Source organism: Callorhinchus milii, unplaced genomic scaffold (assembly GCF_018977255.1).
Source record: "Callorhinchus milii isolate IMCB2004 unplaced genomic scaffold, IMCB_Cmil_1.0 Scaffold5, whole genome shotgun sequence".
NCBI classification, from domain to species: domain Eukaryota; kingdom Metazoa; phylum Chordata; class Chondrichthyes; order Chimaeriformes; family Callorhinchidae; genus Callorhinchus; species Callorhinchus milii.
In genome coordinates, this window is record NW_024704746.1 from 51,611,003 (window position 1) to 51,633,991 (window position 22,989).

Below are 22,989 nucleotides of genomic sequence, written 5' to 3' on the forward strand. Positions count from 1 at the left end.
ACACTCTGGTATTATACCAGTTTGGTGAAGCCTCACCTTTCATCTGTGTGGCATAATTCCAACCACAAGAGCACTGGTTAGTTGTTTACCAGAACATTGATTCCTGCAGTCTCTGAATGGCTTTGAGCCTTGCATGTCCACTGCACTCTTTGCAGAAGAGCTCCATCAATGAATTTGGAACAAATAATGGGAAGTCCTTAAGTTCTTAATTGTGGGTCCAGGTATGGATTTATGGGTTCGGGCCTAGCAATGGTCTCACTTTCAAAGAGAGACCTAGGAACAGAATGTTTGGGGAATGTGTTCCAAAAGTTGTCCCTTTGGTCTTATTTACTAAATTCTGTGTTTGTTCTCCAGATTTATATTCAATTATATTTGACACTTATTCACGGTAAAGAAAATAATTCCTGCCAAAATTTGACGCTGATTTTATTTTAAGATTTTCCTTTGTTCTTTGGATCACAGTGAGAAAACGGAAGAATTGGCACAGGCACGATTACACAGAGGTTGATGAACACGTTAAACCGGTACAAGCAGGAACATCAGTCTTTGTCAGGGAGCTCCAAGCTCGATCCTTCCCTAGGTAAGGCGCCACTTCGTTTCTCTGGTGATGTTATGTGTTGTCTGTCCCCTTTGCTTTAATGACTAGCAATACAAAACCTGTTTCTCTTAAGTCACTGATCCTAACAAAAGGTTTCTGAGATTGGTAAATGGTCTTTAGAAGGTGTGTTGTATGGTTTCACTATCAGTCAAGGAATTAAAAATCCCATGTGTTGTATCATATAAAACAACAGAGACTAATGCTGAAGCACAATTTCTCTCTCAGAAGTTGTGACACATAAAGAAATGATAAAGCATCTTTGTGTTCTTTGTTTGTCTCTCTCACACACACAAACAGCACACATTCAAACAGTTTTTATGACCTCAGGATGTATGAATTTCCTGCTCCTTGATGTCAGCTACGTAAGCCAGCCAACAAGATTGAAGGAAATGCCTCTGTATGCTTTCTTCTGTTGAATGGGGTCTGGAGAGGTTTTTAAAGGAGGAAGTTTTTAGAGGAAGCGTATTCCAATGAATTACACCCATCATCCTAAATGTATTGAAGGGACGTATCTGTACACTTCCTTTGTGTGTCTGTCATCTCGCCCTTATCTTTTACCCTGCTGATCTGCTGGCTTGAATGGAACTCTCTGTGAATGGTCCCTCATTGCTAGGTTTTTAAATACAGATCTGAAAGGTCCCAAGTTTGAACCTCTGTTTGTGCTAGGTTTCATTTGATCTCAGCTTGGGTTGCAGTGAGGCCACAATAATGAGCGTTCGTGTCCTCGGCCAGAGAAAGAGAACCAAATAACCAAGACTTCACCTCCAAGGCTCTTATCCAGTAACAACAGCTTTGGTGTGTGTACATGTCTGGTGAGGACAGGATTAGTTTATTGCTTCTCACGATTAAGTGGGAAAGGGCAAAAATGAGGAGCTGGTTGGTTTTTCTTTCTAATGCAGTTAGAACCCTTGTCTCACCATAGAATTTAAAATGTGCTGCCTTCAAACAATGCCATAATGATCCTGTAAACTGCATCTGCATGCAAATATAAAATGTACTTCCAATGCCCTCGGTACTGTTCCTGGTCCAAAACCCTCACTGTAACTGTATTAATCCATCTCCCCACATTTGACATACAAATTTATTTATTTTCTCTTTGTGCCACTGATGTCCTTCAAGCCAGTATGTTTCTTGTCTTGACAGTGCAGATGAAATCATCATCAGAATGCATGGTGCTCAGCTGACACAAAAGTACCTGGAAAAACATGGCTTTGAGTTTCCCATCATGTTGTCCAAGATAGATGGACTGGGAATTTCTCTCCCACCAAACAACTTTTCAGTCAGGGAAGTAGAAGAGTATGTGGGTAAGTAAGATGCAATAGCAGCTTGAATTGAGACATAACGCAGTCACAGGCAAAAGTGTTCAGTTGGAATTTTTTTCTGGGAGGCAGAAGGGTGGAACATCAGAAACATTGTTTATTTATGAAGCTAAAACCAGTCAATTGAGATGTTTGGTTGGGATAAGCTGTTGTGGAAGAGAGAAGTATGGTTCTTTGGACCAGGACTTTGGTGTTGGGGATGGGGTTAGATCACTGAAGTTGGGTCAGAGTCAACATTCCGCATCCATAGAAACAACCACCTTGCCAAATATCAGCAGTCAAGGTTAAAAGCTTATCTTGTTGGAGGAGCTTGGGACAGCTGTTTTCATATTGCTGCAAATGCCTATCCTTCCTGATGTAACAGCTCAGCTTCCTAATGGTATTAGATGGGTTATTGGCTTTAAGTCTTTCCTCTCCGTCAACGTATGGAGCGACTGTAATGATAACTGAAGAAAATCAAAGTCCTAGTGTAGCAACACCAGGAGGAAAACATATGGTGGACTCTCCACATCCTTGTGAAAGATGCAGCTCCCCACTTAATTTGTAATTTTGATTGAGTTGACTCCTGAGGTTTGTGGCTGATCTTCACCTCAAATCTCACACTCAGGATTAGGTAAAAAGCAACATGCACAAGCAAAGTTATTGGACATTGGAATGTGGGCAATTTTTGCAGCTGGAAAGAAAGTGAGAGGAATAGTCTTAGGAGTTGAATTATTCAAGGTGGAGGTTGCAGAACCTTGTTGGTGAAAATATTTCACTGATCAAGTGATCAAAAGTAAAAAATATAATAATAATAATTTGTTCACTCAATCCATAACTGTTTGTCGAACACTGTGTGCAATTGCTTGCTGAGTTTGTCCACAAAATATACAGTCTATCCACTTTACAGTATATTCTGTGAAGCGCTTTCAGATGTCTCAATGACATGATAAGGCACTATATCAAATGCACAGATTATTATTGTATGGCCAATCTGAGGAGTACATTATGGCCTCAATGAGCATCAATATTGGCAGCAGCTTTGTTTAAATTCCTTTTTTTTTTAAAAGAAATAATGGATAATTCATGATAAATGTGGAGACTAACTAACTTTTCTCCAGGTGGTGACAAAGTGATTGATGTGATCGATGTGGCTCGTCAGGCTGACTCAAAGATGAAACTCCACGATTTTGTAAAGTATTACACTGACCCTCATCGAAATAAAGTCTTAAATGTCATTAGCCTGGAGTTTTCCGACACAAAGTAAGTTGAGCTTGCGGAATGATGTTCAGCAATATCTTTGCATACTGTTACTGTGCACACAACCAAATATTAACTAATGTTGAATTGTATATCATTTTTAAATTATGATGCATTCTTTTTCAGATACACTTTATTGGCTGTTTGTTAAATATCTCCTTTTAGATAATTCTTATGTCTGCACTGGGGTCAGTGGAGTTGCTACAGGAGAAACAGAAAGCGCAGAAAACACCCTACATTGTGCTGAGTGGCGACGCAAAGTGAAGTGGATCGGAGTTTGAGCGGATGGGATGGGGGGAGGAGGTGTGAGGGGAGAACGTTCCTAGTTTCCTCCCTCTCTCTCTCTGCCTCTCCACACCCCCACCCCGCCACCCCCTCCCGAGGAGTGTGCACGCACTCCCACACACTCCCTAACATTTGACATCCCTGCGAGTTTGTATCCCTGTGTTAATGATTTTCTATGCTGTGTTAATGAGAATAGCGGGCGGGAAGTGACATCACAAATGTCACTACAGCTCTCTCTCCCCCCCTCCCCCCACCGTGACTGTCCCTTTAACTCGTAGGATCACTTGTTTTTTTGGTCCTTGTTCCATGGAGTGGGGGGGAAAGAGTGTTGACAAGAGGCTGACACTCACAATTGCACACAGCAGTGTCTCACAAATAGTTGAAGCGCTTTGAGACGTCTCAATGACGTGATAAGGCACTATATCAAATGCAAGGTTTATTATTATTATTACCTGGCTGACCAAAACAGTTACCGTTATGTCTACTTGAAGGATAACATTTGGGATGAAGCTTCTTTGGAAGTTGAATGATGCAGTTGGTGTTGCTCACTTTATTTTGTAAACTAAACATGGTGTCAATATATCTAAAACTAATTCCAATTGTCCTGTATCGCAAATGGTGACGTTGTGGTATGTCAATGTTAGCTGGGGGAGAGGGACAGAGAACTTGCTGAGTAGATCCTTTCAACATTAAAACCCCATTTGAAAGCAACAAATGTTACTTTGTTTGCTGGAGAGAGGTGGTGTAATAACTTAGTGTGCCAATTGACTAGTGTTGCAGCACAGTAATCCATTGAAGAATATGAGGTTTTACATGACTGCCTTTTGTTTATGAATTTCACTGTAAGCTTTCTTGCCAGTGGGCATGTCCTGGCTGAGAGCTCCGGGAAAATGAATTGGATCACTTGAACAGAAGTGGTATTGTACCACATGGCTTCAGCAGCAGTAACATTAGGATTTATTTAATTGCACATCACAAGAGAATACTGAAGCTTACATATAATGGAGGCCTGGCAGTGCAACACCTGAGGGGCTCCAGGTATTGTAAATCATGACCGTAAAGCTCAAACAGCTTATGCAATAATTTGAGACCCATTTGTGTGACAACCTTATAATAATAATAATCCTTGCATTTGATGTAGCGCTTTTCACGTCGGGAGGACGTCCCAAAGCGCTTCACAGAACACCTTGTGATACCTGTCTTTATCTTGAGAAATAGAAAAATGCTCTGCTGCATTAAAATCTTTCAACAAGCACTCTTTTAACATCAACTATAGGATTAAGAGATGTTGTCCTGGACAGTTTCCCTGTTTGTTTCAATGATCAATGTACATTTTTACTTTCCCTCCTTTCACACCTTTTCATCTGCTGGCATTTGCACAATTTAGAAATGTGCACTGAAAAGCTCTCTCTCTCTCTCTCTCTCCCTCCCTCCCCCCCCCCCCACCTCCTTGATCACCAACTTAACCAACTTTGTGGGGATGAGAAGGGGGGGGGCAAATTTGGCGAATGACAGAGTCTTAGTGCATTCTCTCTGATGTCGTGAATGACTTGGCATTGGTAAGTTACTTATGCCCTTTCAGACAATGTTCTAATTTGGCTGCAGGGTTCCAGGTTAATGGGAAACCTCTTGTGCCATGTCCAAGTGGCCAACTGTCTTTGCCCAACTTCAGATCGCACCTGAAGACTTTTCTCTTTAACCACGCCTATCGGCACTTCCCCTTTCTCTCTGCTCGTCTTCAAACTATGCAAAACTCTCTGAGATGCTATGCCATGAAGGTTGCAATATAATTGCAAATTGTTCTTGATGTCCAAATGTTTTTTTCTTCAAAATTGGGAGCCGTCGCAAGCAATGCTGATCCTTAGCTAAAATGTACACACTCACGCTTAAAGCGGAGCCACAGAATTATGCTCCGTGTCTTGACACTAATTCTATTGCTCCCAGTGCTAACCCAGGTAGCTCATCAGAGACCAGGGTCTAAGCCTGGATCTGTGGCTCGGTTTCACACTTTCGCCAGCTGAGTCATTGAGAACGCTTGTAACAGATGTTAAGTAACCGCAACTGCTCAGTGAAGATGCTTGGTTTGAACTTCTCCCAACAGTCGCTGCAACTGCTTCCCAAGCTCCTCTGCTTTGTTCCATCGGTGGCAACATTTGTTTTCTTCTGGGATTTAAATATTGACCCTGGAATCTGTGCGCATGTTAGTCAATGAAGAACATTTACGAGGCAGCCATCCTGTCATAGTCGTAATGACAAGCCAGCTAGTGTTGTAATAACGCTTGAATCCAGAACATGTTTGCTTATTGCTAATTGACAAAACAGTAACTTGCAGTTAGATAATATGTTGAAAGGATTTGCAAAGATAGTGCAATGCACTGATTAGGATGGGAAGAAGGAGGTTTAGGATGTTATTGAAATGCATGCATAATAATATATTTTGAAGGTCGGGGTGAGAAGGTGCAAAGTCAAGAGAATTTGGGAGTTTTTTCCAGGAATTCAAATAGATCCGCTGATAATTATCAGCAAACTGAACTCTGTACCATCTCTGTTCTCTCTGTTTCTTGCACATCCCTTAGTCGAATTTCTAAAGGTACAAAAAACCCTTTGTCTTAGCAGTTGCTGACTTGAACTGTACACTCGGCCTTTTCTTCGTTCATTATTCATCCTTGGGGAGAGGAGGAGCTGGATTTCCCTGTCACTTTAATCAAGTTCAAGCCTGTGTTGAAGGTTATATTGTTTTTTTTTTAAGTGCATTAAAAGCTCTAACTGCTGCATAAGATGCTTCTCTGTAAATACACATCTGGTCAATGTGCTCCAGGGAGCTGGAGCTCCTTGTCTTGACAGCTTTCTGGCAGGAATCCCACTTCCTTACACAGCCTTGTATTGAAACTTTCATCCAAATATTCTGCTCTGGGTCATTTAATTTTTTTAATGGTTTAATAACCATGTGTGTGACAGCTTGCCGCAGTTGGTAGAGCTCGCGCCTCTGGGTGATAAGATTGTGATTTCAATCCCCAAGTTTGACCTGACACCACAGTGCAGTCCTTGGAGATTACTGTATTGTTGGATTTGACATATTTTGTATGTTGAAATGAGATCCCGTCTCGGCACCTCCCTCCACAAGCTGCAGATCATTCAGAACTCTGCAGCTCGTGTACTGTCCCGCACCAGGCTTCGCGACCACATCACTCCCACCCTCGCTCACCTCCACTGGCTCCCCATCCCCCAGAGGATCGAGTTCAAGATCCTCATCCTTGCCTACAAGGCCTTGCTCCCTCCTACCTCTCCGACCTACTATCCTCCTACTTACTTGCCCATACCCTCCGTTCCTCTGGCTCCGGTCTGCTCCACATCCTCCGCCCTAACCGCCCTACCATCGGTGGCCGGGCCTTCAGCCTCTCAGCCCCTAGGCTCTGGAACTCCATCCCCCAGTGCCTTCGCTTTGCTTCCTCCCCTTCCTCCTTCAAGGACGGTCTCAAGACCTTTCTCTTCAACCGTGCCTTCAGCTCCCCTCTCGACTCTCTACCCCCTCCTCGCTCCCTCCCTTCCCTCCCCTCACCCTGACCAATTCCCCCCTGCTCGGGTCCCGACCCAACTGTCCAGCGCCTTGGGACGTCCTCCCGACGTGAAAGGCGCTCTATAAATGAAATCTTGTTGTTGTTGTTGCCTGTTCTTCACAAGGGCATGAAACATAGAATCATAGAATTACACAGAAGGAGGCCATTCGGCCCATCATGTCCATGCCAGCTCTTTGAAAGAACTGTCCAAATTAATCCCACTCCCCCGCTCTCACCCCACAGCCCTGCAAATTTTTCCTCCCCCAGATATCTATCTATTTCTCTGTTGAAAGTTGTTATCGAACTTCCACCACTCTTTCAGGCAATGCATTCTAGATCCGATCAACTCGCTGTGTGAAAAAATTTCTCCTCCCCTCTGGTTCTTTTGGCAACTATCTTAAATCTGTGTCCTCAGGTTACCAACCCACCCGCCAGTGGAAGCAGTTTCTCCCTGTTCACCCTATCGAATCAAATTCCCTCATAATTTTGAACACCTCTATTAAATCTCTCTTTAACCTTCTCTGCTCCAAGGAGAATAATCCGAGCTTCTCCAGCCTCACCTCATAACTGATGTATGTCCTTCATTCCTGGTACCATCCTGGTAAATCTCCTTTGCACCTTCTCCAATGGCTTGACATCCTTCCTAAAGTGTGGTGCCCAGAGTTGAACACAGTAATCTAGCTGAGCCAGTGTTTTATAAAGGTAACCTGAACATCATAACCTCCTTTTGTATTCTATGCCCCTATTTATAAAGTATTATAGAGTAAGATCCCGTATTTTTTAACAGCTTTATTTACCTATCCTGCCACCTTCAAAGATTTGCTTATGTGAACCCCAGGTGTCTCTGTTCCTTCACCCCCTTTAAGATTCTCCCATCAGCTTGTGTTACCTCGCTTCATTCTTCTTCCCAAAATGCATCACTTTGCATTTCTCCTCATTAAATTTAATCTGCCGTGTGTTTGCCCATTTCACCAGTCTGTCTATGTCCTCTTGCAGTCTGCAACTAACCTGACTGTTTACTACTTTTCCTAGCTTTGCATCATCTGCAAACTTGGAAATTGTACTCTCTATTTCCTAGGTTCAGCGCATTTCTATAGATTAAAAATAGCAGTGATCCTAATACTGACCCTTGGGGGACACCACTGTATACTTCCCCCAACCCAGTCAGAGAAACAACCATTCACTACTACTCTCTGCTTTCTGTCCTGCAGCACAATTAAAAAAGGGAGAAGGGAGTTTCTCCTGGTGTCCAGGTTAACAATTGCCCAGATAAAATGTTATCAAACTTTACTGTACACAATATGGCTGCTGTGTTTGTCTACAACAATCAGTTATGGCACAATGTGAATCTTCTATTTTGTGTGCATGCAGGATGGCTGAGCTGGTTGAAGTTCCTGATATCGTGAAGAAACTATCCTGGGTGGAGAATTACTGGCCAGAGGATTCATTCTTCCCTAAACCCTATGTTCAGAAATACTGCCTCATGGGAGTGAAGGACAGTTACACAGATTTTCACATCGACTTTGGGGGCACCTCAGTTTGGTACCACGTTCTATGGGTAAGAGCACAAAAACGGAAGATCCAAACCCTCCCAATTCTGTTGGTATTGAGCTAGACATATTATTGATGTTTCAAAGGTGATGGAGGGAGGAACGAATCTCAAAGATGGCTCAGTAGATGAATATGGATAAATTTGGGTAAAAGCTTGCACCGTGATTTGTAGTTTTCAGCCATGCAGAGCAGGAAGGTCCTACGTTTTATCTCTGATTTGAGCTGTATAAGGTTTTTCTCTGTTAGCACTGCAGATGATTGACCCATATTGTCAAAAATACAAACTAAATCAGCCGCCTTTAGCTGAACAATTTTTCTTGCCTTTACAACACTCCATCCTGATTATTGGTCTCACCACTGAGAGAAAAGTGGTTTGGCTTGTCAGCCATTGCCTCGTGCCTCGCTACATGCTGGCAAGAATTCTGCAATACTACACATGTGAATTTGAAAGTACAGCATCACTGAATTACCGAGCAATGCTTTCAGTCCCATTTACCTACCCTTTTCCCATACCCCTTTCATTGACTCTTTTAGATATTTATCTAGTTTCCTTTTGAAGGCTCATCTATAATGTGCCTCACCCACCGCTCCTGGCAGGGCGTTCCATATCCTAACATCTCTGTGTTATATGAAGTGTATGGTACAGTGTTGTTGGCAGCATTAGATCTTTCAGATCAGAAGCACTGTTTACCAGTTGAAATGTTTTCAGACACGTTCAGTTCTAGGATGGCTCTATTTGTACTGCTGCCATGTTTACCAAGAAAGCTCATACCACAGGCTCGGGAACTTTCTTTGCTGCAGATATGGTCAGAAGGAGCAAGACAAAACTGAAGACTGCAGTCTGGTGAGCTCTCACTAAGACTAGATTGGAGACAGTGTAACCTTCATTTACCCTGCTTGGTGGCACATTCTTAGAAAAAGGAAAGGGATATTGCTTGTACCCAAACTCTCAGTGTATTTAGGTTTGTATTTTGGGACAGATATTTGTGTGGTATCTTTTGTCTTGGCTTCTACCCAGACGTTTGGTCCAGATGTTTGCATAGCGTGTTTTGGATACTAACTGATCTATTTAGATAACTGGCCGTGTCTCAGTGGATAGCATGTCTCAGACATTCTTACCAATCAAATCATGTGTTAAGTCCAGAGCACAGTAATGGAAATAATTCAGTGCTATTAAAACTTTGATTTTGTTCCCATAAAATTACTCATTTCTAATCTACTTGGCTGTCTGTTGACTTAAATTCAAAGTAAATTTTGAATTCTGCTACAGGGCAGAATACCAGTGTAATTTGTTGTTGTTGTCATTGTTAAATTACTTTTAGTAAACCGGGCAATGTGACAATGAGAGCCTCAGAAAAAAGCACTGAATTTCTGTCAAAGTGGCAGTCAAGTGTTTTCTTCTTTGCAGGGTGAAAAAATCTTTTACTTGATCAAGCCAACCAATGCAAATCTTGCACTTTATGAAAGTTGGAGTTCTTCTGTCAACCAGAGTGAGGTGTTCTTCGGAGATCGCGTCGACCGATGCTACAAATGTGTTGTGCGACAGGGAAACACACTCCTCATTCCTACAGGTACAGTCAGACGGGGGTTGTACGGTCAGGCGGGGGTTGTACAGCCAGGCGGTGGGGGGGGGGGTGGTTGTACTGCCAGGCGGCGGGGGGGGGGTTGTACGGCCAGGCCGGGGGGGGGCGGGGTGGTTGTACGGTCAGGCGGCGGGCGGGCGGGTGGTTGTACGGTCAGGGGGCCGGGGGGTTGGTTGTACGGCAGGGGCGGGGGTTTGGTTGTACCCCCGCGGGGGGTTGTATAGTCAGGCTGGTCATGAAACGATGCAAAGACCAGAAAGTCACAGATGGTATTTGGTTTGCTTGGTAACAACGAGAAAGGCTCAGAAAATGGAAAAGCTTTGCTGTTTTAATGCAGATGGGAAGAAGGTATAGCAGAATGGGTGGCCTTCGCTGTCTTTGTGATATTAATCGCATTGAATGAACCAGAGTCTAAGCCTCCCACTGATGTTGTTAATAATAATAATCCTTGCATTTGATATATCACCTTATGATGTCCTTGAGATATCTCAAAGCGCTTCACAGAGAACACTGTATAGATCTAACACAAAAGGAGGCCATTCATCACATCGAGTCTGCACTAGCTCTCAGAGAAAGCTTTCTCACTGGTGAAGTGAGAGAATCCATGTTCACAGCATTGGAAGGGTGGATTGAGGCCTTCAACTGCCTGACACTGTACCTGACGATGGCTTCTGAAATGTGAAAGTATTCCATGCATCCCACTTATACATGGAAATTCCCAAGATAATAATAATAATAATAATCCTTGCATTTGATATAGCGCTTTTCACGTCGGGAGGACGTCCCAAAGCGCTTCACAGAACACACTGTAAAGTGAATTGACTGTATATTTGTGGGCAAACGCGGCAGCCAATTGCGCACAGCAATGTCCCACAAACAGTCGTAGATTGAAAATGACCAATTTATTATTGTTTTGTTTTGGAGGGATTATTATTAGGCGTGTGGAGTAAGGAAACTTGCCCAAGGTTTCGCCCTGCCTGGAATTGAACTCAGGTCTCTTGCTTGCAAAGCGAGTGCTCTAACCACTGAGCTACAGGACTCCACAAAGATAGATTGTTGGAATGGAATGTGCATTCTTTCCTTGGAGGGATGTATCCTGCTTACCTAATTCTGAAAGTATTAGGCGTAGGTTGGCAAGAGCCAAGACTTGGGGATCCCAGAGTGTGCAGTGGGGTACTGCTGAAGTCTAATCAGCTAATACCCCATAATAATAATAATAATAATAATAATAACAATGATCATTGCATTTGATAAGAGCGCTTTTCACGTCTTCTAGATGTTTCAAAGCGCTTCACAGAATAGACTGTAAAGTGAATTGACTGTATATTAGCTTGCCATTGAGAGCACTGTCTGGCAAGCTTTCCTGCTGCTTCTCAAGCTAGGACCACCCTATCCTTTAGGGCTTTGGCTTGCAGGGTTAATGAAAAATCCCATACACAATTTGAAAAGAAAATCCTCCAGTTGAAATTGGCCATTTACTTTGTAAATATGTGGGATATTGCCGTGGGCAAATTGGCTGCTGTGTTTGCCTGCAAAATGCGCAGCAAATCTTGACAAGCCTTTCGCTATGTTTTCATATGATAAATGTGCAATATCAAATACAAGAATTATTATTTCTAAATTCGTAGAAATCAAAAATAATTCATTTGATCTATCAAGTTTTTTGGTCTCCCTTGAGTTACCTCCTCTAATGCTACTCTGCTGCTCACTTCCCTTGAATATTTCTACTCTTCAAGAATGTATTTTAATTTCCCTTTGAAAGAATCTATGTACTCTTATCAAAAAGAAATGAGCGAATGCTGAGTATAGGAAATCTTGAAAACCTTTGTCATCATCTTCTGTTTCCGATCACTTTCATGGAACAATAAAAAAAAATTCTGTGTACTTTTTATAATCATCCATCGTGTACAAATTTCTAATGGTGTTACACTGAGCTGGTGACAAGGAACTTGTGTCTTCATCTGAATCTGAAAGCCAACAGAACAATTCAGGAAGAGGTTAATTGAAACTTTTCTGCAAAAGGCAGAAATAGCTAGACTGAGCGTGGCTGCAAACTGAACTCAGTGTAAAAGCACAGTGCAAGCTGCGGCAGCTTTTGAAGTTGTTTTGACATCGGTCATTGAGGTTAGTGTCAGGTCAGATTGAATTCAAACCACGTTTATGTTTGCTCTCAACTTAGGCAAGCTAAAAATGACTTTAGTGCCAACAGTACTTGTTTGTGTTAAACCTGCCTTTGCGTGTGCTTGGGTATTTTTTCTACATCACTTAAAAGGCTGTGCAGCCAAACAGACATTCCTTTGGGTCCCACAGAAGTCAAAAAGTATGTAATCTCCCGGAGCTTTGCAGATGCCTCATTTCATGTGAGAGACAGGAGTGAAGGTGGTGGTGAACAAAGACAAGCCCCACATTGCCCTGTCATTAGCTCAGCTCCTATGGAACAAATGTACTGTACTTGGAGACCAGTTGTGGGAGACCATTACTTTTTGCAGCCCCATCAAAGACATTTATTTTTATCAAATGCAGTGCAGTCTGAACTGTTCCAAACTAGAACATATCTAATAATATCCTTAAATTTGATGTAGCGCCTTATCATGTAGTCGAGATGTCTCCAAGCGCTTCACAAGATGCACTGTAAAGTGATTTTGACTTTTTTGTGAGCGAAATGAAGATCTAGAATAATTTATCTTGAATAGATAAATGAAATGCTATCTAGAATGAAATGGAAAATAAAAAGTGGAGGAACCCTACAGGTCACACATGTACTGTAGATATTGGTAACAACCTCCTGGAATGAATTTTCAGTGCAAGAGACATCAGCTTGTGCATAAATATCCACTTGAAATGTTGGGAAAAGGTGAGCAATTTTTTTAACCTTTGTTTTGTCTTGATCTCCCAGGCTGGATCCATGGTGTTATAACTTCCAAGGATTGCATGGCTTTTGGTGGAAACTTCCTGCACAATCTCAACATTCGCACACAAATCAGGTTAGTGACTGGCCTCTGTCTACTGCCTTCGACACCCAGAGAGAACAATTCCTGGCAGACCTCTAACTTGCCTAATGACATTGCTCCCTTTAATTGTATCTGTTTCACTGGATTATGTTGTAGAGTGACAAATTACAACCGTAGGGAGGCTAAAATATAATTTGTGCATAAAAATTACAAAGACTTACACACAAAGTTTCAACACGGAAACGGGCAATTTGCATAACTTGTTCATTCCGTTATTAGTGACCAGCAATATCTGTTAAACAGTCCTGACTGCAACTGAATCAGAAATGTGGCTATCCTCAGTGTCAGAGAAAACACCAGGTCAGGGTTGGGTCACTTTCTAATGGAGTCTGTTTGGATGACGCCCCTAAGTGTCAACTTCACATTGCGAACCTCAGTGAAATGTACACTGTGACCAGCATATGGTCAGCATACTCACTGCTAACAGTATAAAGTGGAGGGGTAGCTCAGAGATTCCATTTCTTATTTTCTGCCTTTCTCCCCCCACCCCCACCAAGCTGGAGGGAGTTCTTTATGTGGTTGTCATTAATAAAAATAATAATCCTTGCATTTGATATAGCGCCTTATCACATTGTTGAGATGTCTCAAAGCGCTTCACACAATATACTGTAAAGTGAATTGACTGTATATTTTGTGGGCGAAACTCGGCAGCCAATTGCGAATGACCAATTGAGTGGCCAAATTATTATTATTTTATTTAATTTTTTTTTGAAGGGATTGTAATCCCCAGAAAACTTTCTGACAATTGACTAACAGCCGGGTTCCTACTTACTGCTAGGTAAACAGAGGTGTGTGGAGTTAGGAAACTTGCCAAAGATTTCGCCCTGCCCGGGAATGAACCCAGGTCCTCTAGCTTCTGAGGCGAGTGCTTCAACCAACACACTACAGGACTCAATGGAGTCATTAAGTTTTAACTCTGAACTGTGACTTCCATTTCCAGGGTATATGAAATGGAGAAACGGTTAAAGACTCCGGAGCTTTTCAAGTTCCCATACTTTGAAGCAATTTGCTGGTATGTGGCAAAGAGCCTTCAGGAAACATTAAAAGGTACGCAAAGCTGGTAAGAGCGAAACAACAAGAGTAAACCGCTCTGACAGACATCAAACCCTCAAGCCCTCTGCTGGTCAAACTCTTACTGAATGCATAGGCAGAAACCCCATACATTTGCACAGCGAGTAACCCTCAGCTCGCTGCATTAAAGGATGAGCTCTGCGGAGACAATGAAAGTGTTGCACAGGAGCACTGTGGTCAAGTGGGCAAAATGGGTATTTCTGTATTGTCAATTGTTTGCTACTGGAAAAAAACAATGTTTGTAATGTTAAACCCTCATTGGATTGGGAGGTTTGGTGCCTTTCAGATTCAGTTTGAAAGTTCTAAGCAGATATTTCTGCTTGTCTGAATATACAATATATGCTTGTTCTTTTGGCATGCTCTTTGAGAAAATTCACAGAATGTACTGTGCTCACATACGCTTGTATACAGAATATCTCCTGAGAGTTTTTTCCGGGCAGTGAGATTTGGCCTAAAAAGTGGGCAGTGCGTTGGAGCTTCCCCCTCGCTGCTCTCCAGGCAAGTTCGTGCTTGTGACTTCTCTGTACAGTGAATACACCACTTGACATGACGGTATCATTGTGTACAGATGTTGAGCAACTACCGAATGCATACCGAATGAATGGCTCATTCTCATGAAGAGCAATCCTTTCAGTCTCATTTGCATGCCCTTTCCCCATACTCTGAAGTTTCCTCCTTTACAGGTATTTATTTACCTGAGTTCCCTTTTGAAAGCTAAAATGTACTCTGCCTCAACCACTACTCCAGGAGGGAATGTGATGCAGGGAGATGAGAATAAAGCAAGATGACAATGAAGTAAAGGAAAGTGAGAAATAAGCCATCTCCATTCAAATATCGAGAAATGTGTTTCACCTTTGAAATGTGCATTAACTGCATAGACCCTGGCGTTTAGCCAGCGCAGTTGTATGTTGGTCATTTAGAGCTTTATAATGTGAAAAAGATTGTGGTTTTTGTTCTTTACTTTTTCAAATGGTTTAATGATTTGGAGATTAAATGTGACTCTGTTTAATTCTGTATTTAGAATTGAGGGAGGACAACTGCCAGCCTCAGAACTACATGGTGGAAGGTATCAAGTATCTGATCCCTGCGCTTAAATCCTGGATTCAGAAGGAGGTAAAATAATACATTTGGTGTGATGTGCTGAAGCTATGAGGCACTGCGCTGCTGGAAGACAGTATCACTTGTGGCAAGGTGCTTTGAAATAGCTTTAAAATTATTATTATAACCCTTGCCTATGATTTAATGCCCTTCACGTCACAAGGAAGTCCAAAAGCACTTCACATGAAATACTGTTAAGTTCAATGACTGTAATTTGTATGCAAAATTAGAGATAAATTAGTTGGAGATCAGAGACCACAGCCGCTTGTGATAATGTAGAAAGCCCTTCCCTAAAGAGGCCAGAATCAATTTGGGATGTTCAAAAAGGAAATACTGTAGATATATACTTGGAAATAATGGATGTCAAGAAGGATTGGGTAGGGATGGAGAAATGGGTTTAAATGATCTTCCATTCCCTAATGAGCTCAACAAACAACAACAACACAAGATACATTTGTTTAATGGCTTTCACGTCGGGAGGACATCCCAAGGCGCTGGACAGAGTACAGCATTTCAGACCCGAGCAGAGTCGGGGGGGGGAGAAGGGAGAGGAAGGGATGACCAATAGCATGGTCGAAGAGGAGGGTTTTGAGGCGGGACTTGAAGGAGGCTAAGGAGGGGGCGAGGCGGAGTGATTGGGGGATGGAATTCCAGAGGTTGGGGGCAGAGTGGCTGAAGGCTCTCCCCCGCCAATGGTGGAGCAGGCGGGTCAGGAAACGTGGAACAGGCCAGAGCTGGCTGAGCGGAGGGAGCGGGCGGGTTGATAGGGGGTTAGGAGGTCGCAGAGGTAGGGTGGGGGGAGGCTGTGGAGGGCTTTGTAGGTGAGGACCAGGATCTTGAACTGGATCCTCTGAAGGATAGGGAGCCAATGGAGTCAGGCTAGAATGGGGGAGATGGGGTCATGGAGTTTGGTGCGGGAGAGGACACGGGCTGCAGAGTTCTGGATTATCTACAGCCTGTGGAGGGAGGAGTTGGGAAGGCCGACAAGCAGTGCGTTTGCATAGTCGAGCCTGGAGGTGATGAAGGCATGACAAGAGTTTCCGCGGCCTGAGGGGTGAGGTAGTGGCGGAGTCGGGCAATGTTACAGAGGTGAGGGAAGGCAGAGCGGGTCATGGCTTGGATGTGGGGAAGAAAAGACAGTTGAGGGTCGAACAAGTCACCTAGGTTCCTGACTGGCTTGGTGAGTTGAAATGTGCAACAAACAGGCTCGATGGGTTGAATGGCCTCCACTTATTCCAGTCTTGTCCTCTATACTTCGTCACAGCAGGCAAGAATCCTGTTCTAAGCCAATCCCACTCTTGTGCACCCCAGGGCAGTGTTTGTGAAGCGCATTTCAGTTTCTGAACTCCCAGTTCAATCAAGTCTCATTGTGCTGCTATGGGAAGATTCACAGTATAAACCAGGCTCCTCGCCACAAGAGGCGAAATGCGTGGGAGAGTTGCGTTGGACAGCTTTTCTGTATTTCATTATTCTTGAACTTTCATATTTGTTTTAGTTGATTAATATTGTTTTGCTCTAACATTATTTTGCTGAAAGTACACTGAATTCTTAATTTGCCACACAGACTGTTGTTGCTGTGATGGACATGGGTCTGTACTCCAGATGACTGTTGTATGTTTTACGATTTAAAGAGCAGTGCTATGTGGTATTACTACGGGGTGGGGATTGTGTTTGGTGGGGGGGCCGGTGGGGGAGTGCCTGAGTAGATCTGTCCTGTAACTGCATTTAATGTTTTAAAACTTTAAAATACGAAGCAGTGGCAACAGTTAATACTCATTTCTTGTAGCTGTCAGGATTTGAGCACAAAAGAGAAACTTGTTTTTTCACTCCCGTTTCCTTCTGTGTGAAATTGGAGAATTATTAAGCACCACTTTGTGTTCTGTGCATTGACTTTAGTATGAAAGATGTCAGGAAATAAACAGATCAGAAACAAATTTTGGGACTTGATTGTTCAGTGTTGTACTGGGGTGGAGGCAAAGAAATGAACTGCTGCATTTTTTGAGATTTTATTCAGTGGAAACTTCATGACAGCTGCCTTCTGTCTGTTCTTCAGATGACATAAAAGATCACACAATGTTTGAAACCAGAAGGCAGTTTCTCCCCGTGTTGTGGCCAACTATCTTCTAAATAAATTGCTGATTACAACAACAACTTGCATTTATATAGCACCCTTCACTCAGGATGGCGACTTGGAGCGCTTAATATCACGACCTCTTAAGGGTGATATCGAATGGAAGAATTATTGTGACTGTTTGTGTCACTTTGCTGATACAAATGGAAACTGTATTTGTTTACTAAAACTGCCACTGTAATGCCATGAATTGCTTGGAAGCACTTGGAGACATTTTAATGTTACAGGTGCAGTGAAAATGTTCATTTTTTCTGCGAAATCTATTGGCTGTTGCAAAGCAGAAATTAGATAGAAATCTTGGGCCAGCTTACTTCAATGGAGGACATTGAAACACAGCTCCCCCATGGTAGACATGTGCAGAATAATTGTGATTTTGTTGAATTGTTTTTTCCCTCTCCTTTCTCTCTTTCATCCTGAAGATGCTTTATTTTGGTGGTAGGGTGGGTGTGACAATAATATTGAACTGTTTTTATGAACACTCAGTGTTTCAGTCTGGTGCTTTTATCATCTTTGACAACACCTTTTTATCATCACCAGGTGCTGATGGAGCACACATATGAAATCCCAGATCAGATACGACCAGGGCAGCTTATTAAAGAGCTCGACAAGGAGATTCGTTTCTTGGAGGTAAGAGTAGAAACGTGAAGCGTGTCTAACTGAGAAATGTGCTAGAATCTCCAAAGTGATGGGCAATTGTGCAGGTTCCCTGCTGAATGTCTGTGGTTGAGCAGGAGTCTTCAGGAAGTGTCTTTTGAGGGTAAGAGAACCAAAAGCTTTTGCCCTCTGAGTGATGGCTGATTGATGCTTTGGCTTAAAGCAGCATAATCTACCTAGGAAGTTGCAAAGCACGATGTGCATTTTCAGATGAGTATTTGATCTATTGGGAACATCGTACAACAGTAAAAATATGTTTTTATATGAAAACTATCTGCACCAGTTGCAGCTTCGCTTACAATCAAAAGATCCAATATGGAATGTAGACACACAGACAGACAATTCATCTTTATCTATACTCACCTGGGAGGACTTCTTTTGGGAGGACTCGTTTTAAAAATGTACTTTTGTTGTTGCTGCGGCTTAGCTTCGTCCGTGTTCTTTATTTTGTTCCCGCTGCCGCTTGGCTACGTGTTGATCTGTGATGCAGGATTGCCACAGCACCACAGTCAGCTGGCGCAGCCACCAGGTGTAACTGCAGTGTGTGTGTGCACACGTAGGTGCTCAAAGTGCCACTTTGACTCGGCGGCCACCAGGTGTAACTACAGCGAGAAATGCAGAATTGAAAATAATTCATGAACAATAGGAGGCACCCGAAAATAATATGCCCACGTCACTCCCTTCCGATATAAATCATGTCTCTATGTCAGTCGGTTATTGAGATGCTTCTTGAAGTGTAAACAGACTATTGTCATTTTATTAGTATAGAGAAAGATAGATCGAAGAAGAATTTTAGACTTTCACTCCTGCACAAGTTCACATATTGTGTGTCACTTACTTCAAAGAAATCCCATTTAAATTCACACCTGAAGTGCCTTGATGTGAAAAAATCAAGTCTGGACTAGCACTGTTCAAGGAATTATAGTGGAAGGTTGGTATATACAGATAATGGAGCCCCTGCCCCAGTCACTCCCACTGTGTACAATCCCAATAGAACTACTGCTCCTCAAGACTGTTTGTATGGCATTCCAGATTTAATACTTCCCCAGTTCTTTGAGCTCACTTGGACTGAATACGAGCAGTTTACTAGCTGTTTTTGTTTTCTTATCAACTCTTGAAAGATAAAGTTTGCATTTGAAACATCCATTTCAAAATCCATTTGAACCTACCCATTGGATTACAGTCACTGCACTTTACGTGTATAATTTTTTTTTGCATTTTTGACAAACGAGGGCAGTGCAGGATACAGCCAACAGAAAGCTGTTTTGATATTACTGCAGCTTTTCTGTGCAATAGGTTGGAGAGAAGTTATTTCTAAGATGTTATAGAACAACTGTACCCAGCATCCTGATTCCAACAATTGAAATTAACTTAAGATCTAAATCAGGTTTGTGTCCGGCCCGCAAAGAATTACAATTGTATGTGAGCAAAATGGATCTTTTTATTTTATAATGGTGAATGATTGCAGTGTTAAGCTGTTGGACTATACATCCTGCTGTGCTGCCTCTAGATATGTTGCAATGAATTGATAATTTTTAAAAAATTGGTCAGCCGGATGTCTGATACATGCGGAAACCTATCACCATGCTTAAGAGTATCCAAAACAAGCTGAGATTTCCATGCATCCCACCTACACATGGAAATCCCAGAGATAGTTTGTTGGACTGGAATGTTCATTCTCTCCCTGGGGGACGCATCCTACTTACCTAATTCTGGAATGTATTAGGCGCTGGTTGGCAAGAGTCAAAGCATGGGGACCCCAGAGCACGTATTGGGGTAACTGTTGGAATCTAACCAGTTAAAACAACGTAGCTTGCCATTTGTATTGTATTTGATATTGCTGTCAGACAAGTTTTCCTGCTGCTTGTCCAGCTAGGACCACCTTACCCATTAGGGCTTTGGCTTGCAGGATTAACAGGGGCTGAGTGGGATGTCTCCCTGCCCTCAGAGACTGGTCTGCCCTTCTAGGTCCTGCCTATGTTGCATCTGCAGTGCCCTGGAATACTGTGGACCTGCCTTGCTTTGGAACCGGACTACCATAGAGGAACCAGACTGCCACAGAGGTCTGGCTCGATTCTGACATTCCATTGCCAGGCATGTCACCTTGGAGTCAGTTCAGTACCAAGGAGGCCCTGCTTACCTTCCTTCCACCCCCCTCCCCCACCCCCCCGAGGCAGTCACTATTTGGTCGTTCGATATCTGACAAGCGCGGGTTTTAGCCCTTACCAGGTGGATGGTAGGTACCAATAACTCCCTGCGAGCTTCCCGGTGGGCAACGGATCTCAGCATGAAATGTGTGCGAGAATTGCCACTGTCTTCCTAGCAGCAGGCAAATCAAGGTGGATTCCAGACGTACGAACGTGCGTTCACGAACTAGGACTCCAGGTAGCTATCGCCCCAAGCCTCAGAGTTTGCTTATCAGCTATGTGGCAGGCATCTGCCTTCAGCGTGGTGGGCCGACCTTTACGGGACCTTGGGATCTTGCTGTCCTTGAAGAAGGATGAGCATGACCAGAGTGCCCTTCATCCCTTCTCAGCACAGCCCTTCAGGACAATGTCCAGGCTGAAGTTTGTGTCCACCGAGACCCTGAGGTACTGATAAGATACTGGGACTGAAGCCCCTTGTATCTTCCAATCAATTCCCTGAATGTCTTCCCTTGGGCCATGCAGAAACATGATGTTGCACTTGGGGACGCCGACCACCATGTCCCATCGGTTGGTCCAGTGTCCAATAAGTTGATAAGACAACAAAGACTACAATACAAAATTACATTTGTACTTTTGATGTCGGGAAGATGTCCCAAGGCACTGAACACTCAGGGATTTGGACCCGAACAGGAGTGTTGCAATCAGGGAGTGGGGAGGGTAGGAGGGTGGCCAAAGACACAGTTGAAGACAACTGCTAAACTGCTTGTATTCATCCCAAGTAAGCTCAAAGAACCGGGGAAACATTTTCTGTCTAAATCGCAGTGGGAGTGACTCAGGGTGTTGGTTGCTTCTGTTCTTTCATGACGCACTGATTGGTAGGTGAGACAGATTTTAGACAAGTGGGAACATGCAGCAGTCCCGTCTTCAGTTACCAATGATTCAATATGGCAGATGCTAAGATAGCATTGAACTGAAGATTTGTTTAGAAAAAAATCAATTTGGAGGGAAAATGGTATTCATAATCCCACCATCAAAAAACACTTAATGCTTCAAAACTTGGACATCTCTGTAAACTCCATCTGAAAGCCTTTTACGATTCATCCCGCAAACCAAGGCGACTGAAGATATCACTGCCTGCATTTAACAAAACTGCTTCTCTGTGAGGTTGAGGGTTTGTTTGGCAGAGCAGAGTTCAATGCCTGAAGCTGTGAGGCGTTTCTGTAGACTGTAGCCTGGATCAAGGGCATTTCTTTGCCGTGAATATTAATTGTTTGTCTCCACAAATTCCAAAACTGCGAACACAGCATTTTGAGTGTGATCCGGCCTTCAGCTTTACCTCTGTAGGTGTATGTTCAGTGGTTTGCTCTCAAATTCCTCCACAGCCTTGCTCCTCCCTATCTCTGTAATCTGCTAACCCCATACCAACCTGTCCACTCCCTCCACTCTGGCCTGCTCCCAAATTCCCCACCCTGCCCGCCCCACCATTGGCGATCGGGACTTCAGCCTTTCTGCCTTTACTCTTTGGAACTCCACCCCACAGTCCCCTCGCCTTGCCCCTCCCTTGTCTCCTCCAAGCCTTGTCTCAAGAGCTTCCTCCTGACATGAAAGGCGCTATACAAATCTAATTTGTTGCTACTTGTTTAATGTTTTACCCTGTTGATGCTAGTATGCAGTTGCCTGTGTTGCAATCAAAATGGAAGTCTTTCAGTTAGTGTCAGATGTGTTAATGTCATTTTGTTGTTGTTGTTAAGGGAAGGTGTGAACCTAAAATATGTTGGCAAAATCAATGGCTCTTTTTTGAGCAACATTTTGAAGGAGCACCTCAATCTTTTATTAGAAATTTCCTGCTCACTGCAGACAAATGGAACTCTTGGAACGAAAAGGACCCCTTTTATAATCCTTCTGTGTGTGCGTCTGCAGGACATGAGCATTGGAAGCAAACCCGTGAAATCTCAGGGAATCGTGGGTACAATGCCAATCATGCGGGTCTCGCAGGATAAGAGTTGTTCTTTCAGTGTAAGCCCAGGCAAGAGGAGAATCAGGAGGCTGAGGGACCCCTCAAACAAGGTACACTCAGACCTGGACATTCTGGAGCTTCACACCAGAGAGGTGCTGAAGAAGATGGAAATGGCACAGTGGGGCGAGGTAAGGTCGTGCACTGGCTTTCATACAGTTCCACACTGGTTTTCATGCAGTTAAAGCGGCAGTGACAAAGGTTTCCCCTTTTCCTGGAAATTGTTCTTCCCGCATTATTCTCATCTCTATGTTGATTTGATTTGCTTTCAGGAGGACGTGTCCAACTCCAAATTTAAAATGAAAATCAGCAGGACTTCACAGCCCTCTTCAACAGTGCCTGAAAAAAATCCCAATGATAATAACTTGCGGCTGGTGCTGTCAAATGGAAGAATAATTAGGTATGTGCTTTTGTTCAGAAATATATATTATACACATATGTATGATTTTGTATTTAAACAAAATTCATCAAGAATCCCTGGATCGCAACCTTCTCTGAATCAGTCACTGGTGGATGAACAAGAGCAGCTGTACTTGCTACTTTTCCCCCTGTGTTTCTGTTACTCACGCTCTCACTCACCCACCCACACCCCTGCTGTCTGGAACTCTATTCCAAAATCCCTTCTCGTTGCAGCTTTCTCTGCCTATTTTAAAACCCTCTTAAAGCCATTCATTTTTGGGGGGGTCAGCCAGCATCCTGACCCATACAGAAACCCATCACCATGCTTACAA

General features: G+C 43.2%; 1 protein-coding gene across 3 annotated transcripts in view; it reads left to right on the forward strand.

The window, feature by feature from the left end:
* Positions 1–22,989, forward strand: part of LOC103181879 (lysine-specific demethylase 7B) — a 55,180-nt gene that overhangs the window by 19,432 nt on the left and 12,759 nt on the right. For 2 of the 3 annotated variants that reach the window (XM_007898650.2, XM_007898651.2), the window contains exons 3-13: positions 463–580; positions 1,742–1,902; positions 3,018–3,159; positions 8,370–8,556; positions 9,958–10,120; positions 13,029–13,116; positions 14,084–14,190; positions 15,236–15,327; positions 17,981–18,070; positions 22,165–22,389; positions 22,531–22,658. In XM_007898650.2, the coding sequence (XP_007896841.2) occupies positions 463–580; positions 1,742–1,902; positions 3,018–3,159; positions 8,370–8,556; positions 9,958–10,120; positions 13,029–13,116; positions 14,084–14,190; positions 15,236–15,327; positions 17,981–18,070; positions 22,165–22,389; positions 22,531–22,658 (1,501 nt within the window). The remainder of the gene's footprint in view (positions 1–462; positions 581–1,741; positions 1,903–3,017; positions 3,160–8,369; positions 8,557–9,957; positions 10,121–13,028; positions 13,117–14,083; positions 14,191–15,235; positions 15,328–17,980; positions 18,071–22,164; positions 22,390–22,530; positions 22,659–22,989) is intronic. The other variant, XM_007898652.2, reaches the window with a different exon arrangement.